Source organism: Mobula hypostoma, chromosome 9, assembly GCF_963921235.1.
Source record: "Mobula hypostoma chromosome 9, sMobHyp1.1, whole genome shotgun sequence".
Lineage (NCBI taxonomy): Eukaryota > Metazoa > Chordata > Chondrichthyes > Myliobatiformes > Myliobatidae > Mobula > Mobula hypostoma.
Genome location: NC_086105.1, coordinates 1,218,462 through 1,230,554, shown reverse-complemented (window position 1 = coordinate 1,230,554; position 12,093 = coordinate 1,218,462). Strand labels below are relative to the sequence as shown.

General features: G+C 44.7%; 1 protein-coding gene across 4 annotated transcripts in view; it reads left to right on the top strand.

The window, feature by feature from the left end:
* The window catches only part of btbd11b (BTB (POZ) domain containing 11b), a 134,944-nt gene that overhangs the window by 57,533 nt on the left and 65,318 nt on the right, over positions 1-12,093 (top strand). For all 4 annotated transcript variants that reach the window (XM_063057555.1, XM_063057554.1, XM_063057553.1 and 1 more), the window contains exons 3-4: positions 10,963-11,167; positions 11,427-11,579. In XM_063057555.1, the coding sequence (XP_062913625.1) occupies positions 10,963-11,167; positions 11,427-11,579 (358 nt within the window). The remainder of the gene's footprint in view (positions 1-10,962; positions 11,168-11,426; positions 11,580-12,093) is intronic.

Genomic DNA, 12,093 nt, shown 5'->3' with positions numbered 1-12,093 from the left:
TCCAACGTATAAATATCATCAATTTCACTTTGCAATTTCCTAATTTCCTGTTTTCGATTTGAATTACTTTTGTTGCTATCCACAACTTGAAGTTGTTTTAATTTTCCTTGAAGGTCTGCTAATTTTTGTGCATTGATTTTTTTCATGTGAGTGGTAATGGAAATAATTTTCCCTCTCAGTGCAGCTTTCAATGTATCCCATAAGATCACTGGTGATGTTTCTCCCGTGTCATTAAGGTCTAGATATTCTTTGATTTCTCCCCTTAATCTCTCCATTACTTTCGGGTTATTGAGTATATGTGAGTTTAGCCTCCATAGTGTTTTCCTCATTTTCCTTTCCAGGATTAGAGACATAGAGACTGGGCTATGATCCGACAGATCAATTGTTGCAATATTACAGTTTTTTATCCTGAGTCTATCTGTATTAAAGATAAAGAAATAGTCTATCCTTGAATAGGCTGAATGAGGGAAAGAGTAATGTGTATAATCTTTACCAGTAGGGTGTAATTCCCTCCAGACATCTATAATTCCCAACTCCTCCATCAATGAATTCATTTTCCGAGTCAGAGGTTTATTCTGAGTAACTATTCTTGAAGAATCTAATACAGGATTTAATCTAATATTAAAATCCCCTCCACAAATTACTACCCCTTGAGAACTGACCATTAGGTCAAAAATGTGTCTATAAAATGACCATTCACAACCTGGAGGAGCATAAACATTCAGCAATGTTATTTCTGTACCTTCTATTCTTCCTGTGATTTTTACAAACCGTCCTTCTTTGTCTTTAGTCTCTGAAATATGTTCATAATTAAGAGTACTTGATATTAAAGTAGCTACCCCTCTCCTGTGACTCAATTTATATGATGAATAAAATACATGCTTAAAGCCCATTCTTTTTAATTTTCCAAGTTCAGATTGGCTGATATGTGTTTCCTGGAGGAAAGCTATTTGTGCCCTCTCTTTTTTCAATTTAGACATAATCTTATTTCTTTTAATTGGATTCAAAACCCCATTAACATTACAGGAAATTATTTTTACCAATTCAGTTTGCATTTTTCTCTAGTAGAAAAAAAACACTCTCCTTTTCTAACCAAACAGTAAGCAATCCCTTCTCAACAGTAAACCAAGACATATAACCACACCCTAGACATTGTTGAACGTATAACATTTGAAAATTTTTCCCGACTTCCCACAGTGAGGCCTGAGCACCGACCCGCCTCAGTTCAGAGGGATAACCTCTATCTTCACCCTGTGTTAGAGGGCCCTCAGCAGTTTGAATAATCATAGAGAATTTTCTCCTATTTATGTCTCGACCATATTGCTATCATTCAAGTTATTCTGCCTAGTTTATATTTAGTTACCAGTTTTCATTTTACCTTTAAGTCCGATTTACTCTCTTCAGTCATTTCTCTTAATTAATCTGTATTCTCTGTACATTCGCGTCTGAATATTTGCAGCTTTTCCTTGTAGTTTGACACTCTGGTTCGTGTGGAGCATCCTCACCAAACTAACTGCCACGATTTCTGCCGAATCCTCTCCAGTAGCGACTCCAGTTGGGTGATAACTTTAATAGGTAGTCCCCGGTCCGCCAGGTCCAACGTTGCCTCCTCCACCGTAGCGTAAGTTTTTGTCCCTTCGTCGTAAAAGACTCTCAGCCGAGCTGGATACAGGGTCTGGAATCTGATGTTGTTTTCCTTCAGGACTCTCCGTGTTTCCGTATATTCCTTCCGTCTGGCAAGAATCCCTGGTGCGTAGTCGTGGTCTAAACTGATTTTACAGTTGTTCCACATGAAACCTTTCTTTTGCCATGCTCTTTTAAGCACCTCTTCCTTCGTTCTGTAACTGAGAAATCTGATCAGAATCGATCTAGGCTGGGCGCCTGCCGGAGGCTGTGGTGCCAACGCGCGGTGAGCCCTTTCTATCTGTAGGTCTTTTGCGGCCGGTATATCAAGGTTCTCTCTAAGCAGCTTCTTCACGAAGGGAATCATCAATTCGGGTTTACCTTCAGTTCCTCCGGGAACTCCGTAAATCCTCACATTTTCCCTTCTTGATCTATTAGTTTCCACTGGAGCTGGTCTTGTGGCTTCAGCATTTCTGCTATCACTTCCTCTGCATTTTGTAGCTTATCTTCAATTCCAATAATCCTCGCTTCGGCTTCATCTATCCGCGAGTTAGTTTTTACTATTTCTTCTTTAATATCTTCCAGCTGTTTGCTGTTATCTTGTCGGAACTCACAAATCTCTCCGAGAATCAAAGACAGAGTCACCGATTCCCCCTCATTATCTCCGTCCTGGCTTGCCGTGGGGGAGCTAGGCCCGTCGCCTTGCTGCGTCTCTTTATGTTTATCAGCCTTCGGAGCGGACTTTTTAATCTTGTTCTTAGACATCATCCTTGCCCCTTTTATTAATATAGTTATGCAATATTAAGTATTTGTCTAAATTCGATTTTGGGGCAGTTTACCTTCTTTTTTGTCAAGAGACCTTTTCCTTACGCCGCCATTCCCTTGATGACCTGGAAGTCACAAACTGAAAGCTTTTAAGGTGGATAAGTCACTTGGACCAGATGGACTAGATCCCAGAATCCTGAGAGAGGTTGCTGAAGAGATGATGGATGCATTGGTCATGATCTTTCAAGAATCACTTGATGCTCTCGTGACTCTGGTGGACTGGAAAATTGCAAATGTCACTCCACTCTTTAAGAGGGAGGAAGGTAAAAGAAAGGACATTAATGGCCAGATAGCTTAACCTCAGTGATTGGGAAAGTATTGGAGTCTGTTATTGGGGATGAGGTTTCTGGGTACTTGGAGACTAATGATTGAATAAGTCAAAGTCAGCATGGTTTCTGTAAAGGGAAGTCTTGCCTGACAAATCTGTTAGTTCTTCAAGGCAGTAACAAGCAGGGTGGACAAAGGAGAGGCAGTGGATGTCATTTATTTAGATTTTCAGAAGGCCTTTAAGGTGCCACACATAAGGCTGCTTAATAAGATAGGACCCCATGGCATTACAGGAGAGGCATGGATAGAATGGCTGTCAGACATTCCTGGTGAGCATCCTTTCAGCTCTCTCCAGTTTCAGCACATCCTTTCTAAGATAAGGGGTCCACAACTGCTCTCAATATTCCAAGTGATGCCTCCCCAGTGCTTTATGAAGCCTCAGCATTATATCCTTGCTCTGATATTCTGGTGCTCTTGAAATGAATGCTAGCATTGTATTTGCCTTCCTCACCACAGACTCAACCTGCAAATTAACCTTTAGGGAATCCTGCACAAGGACTCCCAAACTGCTTTGCACCTCAGTTTTTTTGTACTTTCTCTCCATTTAGAGAATAGTCAACCATTTCTTTTCTTCTACCAAAGTGCATGACCATACACTTCCTGACACTGTATTGCATTTTCCATTTCTTTGCCCATTCTCCGAATCTGTCCAAGTACTTCTATAGCCTTGTCTCTTCCTCAAAACTATCTGCCCCTCTCCCTATCTTCTGCGAACTTTGGAGCAAAGCCATTATTTCAATTATCCAAATCATTGACATGTAATGTAAGAAGAATTGATCCTAACACAGACCCCTGTGGAACAGCCAACCAGAAAGGCTCTCTTTATTCCCACACTTTGCCTCCTGCCAGTTAGCCTCTGTTTTATCCAGCTTGAATCTTTCCTCCAATGCTATGGGTTTGGAACTTGTCCAGTAGGCTCATGTGGCACCTTGTTAAAGGCTTTCTGAAAATCCAAGTACACAACATCAAATGATTCTGCTTTGTTTATCCTGCTTGTTCTTCCAAGAGTTCTAAAACATTTGTCAGGCAAGATTTTCCCTTGAGGAAACCATGCTGACAACAGCCTATTTTATCATGTGCCTCCAAATACCCTGATACCTTATCCTTAATAATGTAATCATCTTCCCAACCACTGAGGTCAGACTAACTGGCCCATAGTTTCCTTTTTTCTGCCTCTCTCCCTTGAAGAGTGAAGTAACATTGGAGTGACCATGGTCGCTCTCCCTCCGAGGTGAGGTTGTGTGACAAATTGCAGATGAGATGGCAGATGGCAGCGTCCGTTATTAAAGACCTGCAGCACCCAGGACATGCCCTTTTCTCACTGTTACCATCAGGTAGGAGGTACAGAAGCCTGAAGGCACACACTCAGCAATTCAGCAACAGCTCCTTCCCCTCTGCCATCCGATTCTTAAATGGACATTGAAGCTTTGGACACTAACTCACTTTTTTAATATAAAGTATTTCTGTTTTTGCGCATTTTTAATAATATATTCAATATATGTAATTGATTTACTGTTTATTATTATGTTTTATTTTATTTTTTTTTCTCTGCTAGATTATGTATTGCATTGAACTGCTGCTGCTAAGTTGACAAATTTCACGTCACATGCCAAATAACCATATAACAATTACAGTCGATAAGAGTAAACCTAGCAATTAGAACCCTTTTTAAACAATGGAACCACATGAGCAATACGCCAATCCTCCGGCACCATCCCCGTTTCTAATGACATTTGAAATATTTCTGTGACATGCCGGTGATACTAAACCCTGATTCTGAAATATCCCCGCATACTACACATCTCCATTGTGACAGTGAGCAATACAAGTGTCTTGGATCTAACTGTTTAATGTTGTTTTCTTTGCAGCTTAATTGCCCGCTTATATTTTATAGAATTACTGTTATTTATGTAACTACTTAATGTGCTTCGTGGTGGTGCAGTGTGTATATGTAGTGTTGCGTATATCCCCTCGGGGTCACATTTGTGTCATTCTGGAAGGTTCTGTTTTTTATTGCTCTATTTGAACAGGCACTTTCTGATTGGCTGATTCTTATCTGCAAATGTAACTGGATTTTTTCTCACTATGTTGTATAAAAAGAGTTGCTTCACACTGGCACCATCGTGTTTTTCTATGTCTCTCCCTTCTGATCATCTTTGCTCCTACTCGCTGTTTTTGGTTTTTGTTGTGTTACCACCTAATGAAGTAACTGTGAGCAATCAGTTCTGTGCTTCTGCTCACTTCTGAAGGAACCTTGGGTTGAAACATCAGAATCGAAGATTTCAAATGCCCGCTGCTTCACTGGTGTTTAGTTACTCACTGTGTGACTGTCCTAGCTCCTGGTGATAATACATTCAGGACAGCAGCTGGAGTAGTGGTTACCACACCTACCCAGGACAAGCATGTGTGCATTAAATAACAATCTAAGGGCCAAGTATCTGACACATTTGATTAGATATTTCAACATTCAGCCCATGAGGTTCCTTGACCCCTTCTGCTGAGCTGAAATATTTGCATGACTTTTGAACTTGTGCTTTCTCTGGTGTAAATCTAGCTATTATAATTATATGTGCCTTGTGCTGTGTGTGACTCTTGATTCTGTGTTTTACGACTTTGATCCGGAGGAATGCTGCTTGGTATGGCGGTATTCATGTGTATGATTGAATGACAATCAAACGTGAACTTGGAAATATGATTGACCTGTGCTAGCAGATCAACATAAATCAGTGATGGATGTTATTCTCCGAGTTCTCTGGAACTCAGAAGGGTTTCAGCCCGAAACATCAGCTCTTTTTCCTGTCCATGGATGCTGCCTGACCTGCTGAGTTCCTCCAGCACTTTTGTGTGCTTCTCTGGAGCTGTTTCCTGATTGTCATTCCAGGACGTGCTGGAGTGTAGCCACGGAATCTTCTCTCAGTAAATCACTCCTGGATTTAACAGGCATCTTGTCGCCTGTCTTGAGTCACTGGTGTTACCATCAGCCGTATCTCCCCCCTCTTTGCCCCCAATTCAGCACCTGAATTCGTATTCACACCTTGGTGTTAAAGTTCAAAGTACGTATATGTCACCATCTACAACCCTTATGAGCATCTTCAATAAATCCATAACAGACTCAGTGAAAGACCACACCTACTTGGGCAATCAACCAGTATGCAGAAGACACAAACTATGCAAATACAAAAGAAAGAAAGAAATTGGAGGTAACCTGCTTCATTACCAACTGCATCCACTTCTCATCAAGATCTGGATAAATGAAGATGTACCAGCAGACTTTAGAGGCTCGGCAATCGTTACCATCTACAAAAGGAAAGGCGATCCGAATGCGGAAACTATCGTGGAATTTCCCTGTTAGCAACAGCAGGAAAGATCCTCACCAGCATCATGAACAACCAGCTCAAGCCTTTAACCGATAAGATCCTTCCGGAGACACAAGCCGATTTTAGACTATCACGTGGAGCAATCAACATGATTTTCACAATGCGACAACTACAAGAAAAATGTCATGAACAACTTCAACCTTTGTACATGGCATTCATTGACCTCACCAAAGCCTTTGACTCGGTATCAAGGGAACTCCTAGGGGATGTCCTATCCACCTATGGATGACTTGAAAAGTACATTCGAATCCTGAGATTCCTCCACGATGGCATGCTTGCCACAGTCATGGTCAGCAACAGTAACTGTGAGTCTTTTCAAGTTAGATCAGGAGTAAAACAGGGAAGCGTGATTGCCCCAACTTTGTTCACCATCTTCATTGCGACAATCATCCACATCATCAAGGACGACCTGCCTCCAGGAGTCGAAGTTGTCTACAGAACAGATGGCAGACTTTTCAATCTTGCCCATCTCAAGTCCAAAACAAAGACATCCACGAGTTCCCTCATTGAGTTCCAATACGCAGATGACAACAGTGTTGCAGCTCTCTCAGAAAACCACCTACAACAGATCCTGACCGCCTTGAACCGTGTACACACGAAACTTGGACTTACCATCAATTCCAAGAAGACTCAGATCATCTATCAACTGTCACCAATTGAGACAAATCGGATAGAACCATCAATTCAACTTGGCAAAATAACCCTGGAAAACGTGGACCACTTTCCATATCTTGGAAATCACTTCTCCTCCAATGTTGACCTTAATGACGAGATCTAACATTGTCTTAAATGTGCTGGAACAGCTTTTGGACATCTCCGAACAAGAGTCTTTCATGATCGTGACATCCGAACAGACACCAAAATGTTAGTGTACAGAGCAGTGGTAATCCCAACGCTCCTGTATACATCAGAAACCTGGACAACATACCGATGACATCTGAAGGCACTTGAAAAGTTCCATCAACGCTGTCTTCGAAACATCTTAAATATCAGCTGGGAAGATAGCAGAACCAACGTCAGTGTGCTAAATGAAGCAAAAACAACAAGCATTGAAGCCTACGTCATCAAGAACCAACTAAGATGGAGCGGTCATGTTGTTCGGGTGAAAAACGAACGTCTGCCGAAACAAATCTTGTACTCCCAGCTTAAAGAAGGCAAATGTAAGAGAGGCAGACAACAGAAGAGATTCAAAGACGTCTTAAAAGTCAACATGAAGAAATGTAACATCGACAACAATTGGGAAACCAATGCCAAGGACAGGAAACTCTGGCAAGCCATCATCCGAGAAGGAACAGCAACTTTCGAAGCCAACAGATGTGCAGAATTAGAAGAAAAGAGAAGAAAATGGAAAGAGAGGCAGCAACAACCAAAGCCCGATCTGCCGTCTGGAACTACCTGTCCTGAATGCGGAAGAACTTTCAAAGCCAAGATTGGACTCATAAGCCACTTGAAAGCCCATAAGTAGATCAACAGAACGAAGACCATCATCCTCGAACTCGAGGGATAGCCACGACGACAATCTTTCGATGAGTGCCTGTGGGGATACAAATTATCCTTGTGGCTTATTGGCTGTGAAATCTTACAGATGTTTTAAATGTTAGAACTTCTGTGAATCATTACCATGTGTCACAACTCTTGATCAACATACTTTGAGAGTAGAATGGAGTTGGACTACGTGTCAGTCAGATCTCAATTCCTCATTGTCTCGAGCTCTGTTTTAGCTGTTCCATGTGTCCAACAACCCTTCTGCTCCTTGTTTCACGCACTGTTCCTTGTCAATCTGTATCCATCCCCGAGTGTCTGGGTTTGCTTGGTGCTCCTGGCTTTGTCAGTTAAGGAATCTGTCTCTGGAAAGGTTACCATTGCCGTTCGTCAGCTGGGGGAACATTGTGAAGACCTCTGACCTCCGTCATTCCCCCGATACGTTTTTCCACTCACTTTAAAATTATACCCGTTCATTTCTCATCATTTCTGCTCTGTGAAGAAGGTACTGGCTACTCATTCTATCTATGCCTCATATCATCTTCAACACTTCTATCTGATTATCTTTCGCTCCAAAGAGAAAATCCCTAGCTCGCTCAATCCGTCCTCATAAGGCATGCACTTTAATCCAGTCAGCAACCCAGTAAACAAGAGAAAATCTGCAGATGCTGGAATTCCAGAGCAACACACACAAAATGCTGGAGGAACTCGGCAGGTCAGGCAGCATCTATGGAAAAAAGTACAGTCAATGTTTCCAGCCAAAACCCTTCGGTAAATCTCCTCTGCATCCTCTCTAAATTGAATTGAATGATCTTTATTGTCATTACACATAGGTACAATGAAACTTTGGCTTCCTCTCCGGCAATTAAATAAAGCGGTATATGGTGCAAATGTAACGAAAACCAGTTTCCCCCAGGATCAATAAAGTATGACTATGACTATGAAAAACAAGACAGTAATAGAAAAACAGTATTAAATGGATAAGTAACAGAAAATAAGTTGCAGCAGAATATCACAGTAATGCACAAAGTGCCGTTAGTTTGAGTGCTTGTATATGCATGTGTGTGCTCACAGTTTCAGTCATTGTTCTGTGGGAGTGGTGTGATGGAGGCCACGGCTCTGGGGTAGAAGCTGTTCCTCAGTCTATTTGTTCTGGCTTTTAACATCCTGAACCTTTTGCTGGACGGCTGCGGGTCAAACAGGGAGTGGCCGGGGTGTGTGGTGTCTCTGGTTATGCTGATTGCTTTCCTCCTGAGTCTGCTGGAATAGATGGTGTCCAGTCCTGGGAGCTCCATCCTGACAATTCGCTGGGCTGCCTGCACCACGCGATGCAGGTCTTGTCGCTCAGCAGCTGTGCAGCTGGCATACCACACGGTGGCGCTGTTGCTCAGGATGGTTTCAATTGTGCTTTTGTAGAAGTTAAGCAACAGCTTTTGTGGGAGTTTGGCCTGTTTCAACTTTCTGAGGAAGAAGAGTCTTTGTTGTGCCTTTTTTACAAGCATCGAGGTGTTGGTGGTCCATGTCAGCTGTTTTGACAACATAGCTCCAAGGAACTTCAGGTTTTCCACACTTTCCACTACCTCTCCATGTATATGGAGGGGGTGTGTACTCTGTCCTTTGATCTCCTGAGGTCAATGATCATTTCTTTTGTTTTAGAAGTGTTGAGGACCAGGTCATTGTCCTTGCACCACTCCATCAGATGATCCACCTCAAGCCTGTAGGCTGTTTCATCCTCTTCCGAGATCAGGCCAACCACTGGTATTGTCTGCAAATTTAATGATGGAGTTGGAGGTGTGGATGAGGGCGCAGTCATGTGTGAAGAGTGTGTTGAGCATAGGGCTCAGCACACAGCCCTGCGGGGTGCCTATTTTTAAGATGAGGGTGGTGGAGGTGTGCTTACCAATTCTGACTTGCTGTGGTCGGTCTGTGAGAAAGTCCATGAGCCATGAGCACAGGGAGGAACCAAGGCCAAGAGTGTTCAGTTTGCTGACCAATTTATGGGGGATGACAGTGTTAGATGCAGAACTGAAGTCCACAAATAACATCCTCACGTAAGTGTTCGGTTCCTCTAAGTGAGTCAGAGCTCATGGAGGGCTGTTGTGATTGCATCCTCTGTGGAGCGGTTTGCCCGGTAGGCAAGCTGGTGTTTGTCCAGATCAGGTGGGATTATAGTCTTAATGTGTGAGAGCACGAGTCTCTCAAAGCTCTTCATGGCTGTGGGTGTCAGCGCTACAGGGCGACAGTCATTCAGGCACTTCACTGCTGGTTTTTTGGGCACCAGGATGAAAGCTTCCATATTCTTCCATAATGAGGTGACCAGAACTGAACACAGTACTCTGTGTGGCCCAACCAGGGTTTTACAGAGCTGCAACATTACCTTACGGCTCTTGAACTCAATCCCCTGGCTAATGAAGACCAACACACCATACAGCTTCTCAGCCGTATCAAATTATGGGGCAACTTAGAGGGATCCATTGACGTGAACTGCAACATCCCTCTATCTCCACACTAAGAATCCTGCCACTAACCCTGTATTCTGCCTTCAAGTTTGACCTTCCAAAGTGAATCACCACATTTTTCCAGATTGAACTCCACCTGCCAATTCTCAGTCTAGCTCTGTGGCCTGTCAATGACCTGTTGTAATCTCGACAATCTTCTGCACTATCCATAACACCACCAACCTTCGTGTCATCTGGAAACTCATTAAACCACCCTTACACTTCCTCATTCATCATTTATAAAAATCACAAAGAACAGGGTTTCAGAACGGATCCCTGTGGAACACCACTGGTCACTGAGCTCCAGGCAGAACCGGGAGTGATGTCTGGAACAGCCATGGAAATGGTGCCTCTCCCAGTCTCCCCTAAACTCTACAGGCCTCTTGTCCCAATCCACTTCCCATTCAGAAGCTACAACTGAAACCTCTGCCGCCTTGCGAACTGTGGGAGGGTAAACCAAAACCGTTAGCAGCTAGCTGAGTGAAGATCTGAACAGTGTGAGCCCTGCTTACTCGGTACCTTCATTTTGTGCTGTAAAACTAGTGGGCATAGCCTTTAAATTATGAAAGATTTGGAGAAAAGACATTTCTGTGTCTCTGTCTGGGATCAGATTTGCAAGCAAGGGCAAGAATCCTGTTAGATGAGGTCTTTGAGATACTTACTAGCACCAGATGGAAGGTTCCAGTGAGGAGAATGAGCAGGAAAAAGGAACTGGTGGCACTGGAACACTGGAAACAGTGGATAGTAGAGGTGAATGGGCTGAAGGGCAGCAGGACCAAGGATTTTTGAGCTCAACTCATTCCTCCGTCTGCTGTCCATCCCTTCCCCAGGTGAGCTGGTGTCCAGGACAATGCATCACCTGCAGCAAGCGAGCGGGACAGATGGTGGCGAGAGTCTGGTCCTGCATCGCAGGCAGGGGCCGCAGCACTGGGAGCCCGAGGCCCTCTACACCCTCTGTTACTTTATGCACGCCCCTCAGCCGGAGCGGGAGACCAGCAGCATGGAGCTGACGAGGGCCAGCCTGACCAGCAACAGGTAGCTCACCTCTGTGGGAACTCGCAGCTAATAACCACACTGATACACGGAGTGAGGTGACTGAGGGTGGTGGAGGTGGGGAAAGGGAGGACTGGGTGGGTGGAGGGAAGAGTGAGAGAGTGTGGAGAGGTGGAAAGTAGAGATTTTGAGGGAGGAGGGAGAAGTGGGAGTGGGGTTGGGGGAGATGAGAGGGAGAGGGAAAGGGGTAGGATAGTGGGGGGAATTCTCTGCCTCAGTTTGGTGTTGTTGTCTCCTGCAGACCGCTCCTGATTCGACCTCCCCTGGCGGAGTGGGTACGAGTGGCCACAGCTCACACCGAACACCGCAGGGGCTTCTCTGTAGACAGTGACGACGTCCGGCAGGCTTCCCGAATTCTTCTTCCCGGAGCCGACTGTGAACCCAGGCGGTTAAAGTACGGCCGAAACCTCTCGCAAACTGGCAGCTACAGAAGGCAGTGGCATTACTGAAGGAGTGTCATTGGCCTGGAAATTCTCCCCTCCCCACCCCCTCCCCGTGATCGTCAAAGTGACCCTCCCCCCCCACCCCCTCCCCGTGATCGTCAAAGCGACCCTCTCCCCTCCCGTCCCTCCCCGTGGTCGTCAGAGCGACCCTCTCCCCCTCCGTCCCTCCCCGTGGTCGTCAAAGCGACCCTCTCCCCTCCCATCCCTCCCCGTGGTCGTCAGAGCGACCCTCTCCCCCTCCGTCCCTCCCCGTGGTCGTCAAAGCGACCCTCTCCCCTCCCGTCCCTCCCCGTGGTCGTCAAAGCGACCCTCTCCCCTCCCGTCCCTCCCCGTGGTTGTCAAAGCGACCCTCTCTCCTCCCCCTCCCTGTGGCTGCTGAAACATTTTGTATTTTTGTTTCAGATTCCCAGGGTCTGCAGGTTTCTGATTTTCACCAGAGTGTGAAGATGTGAGGGTGATGACTCC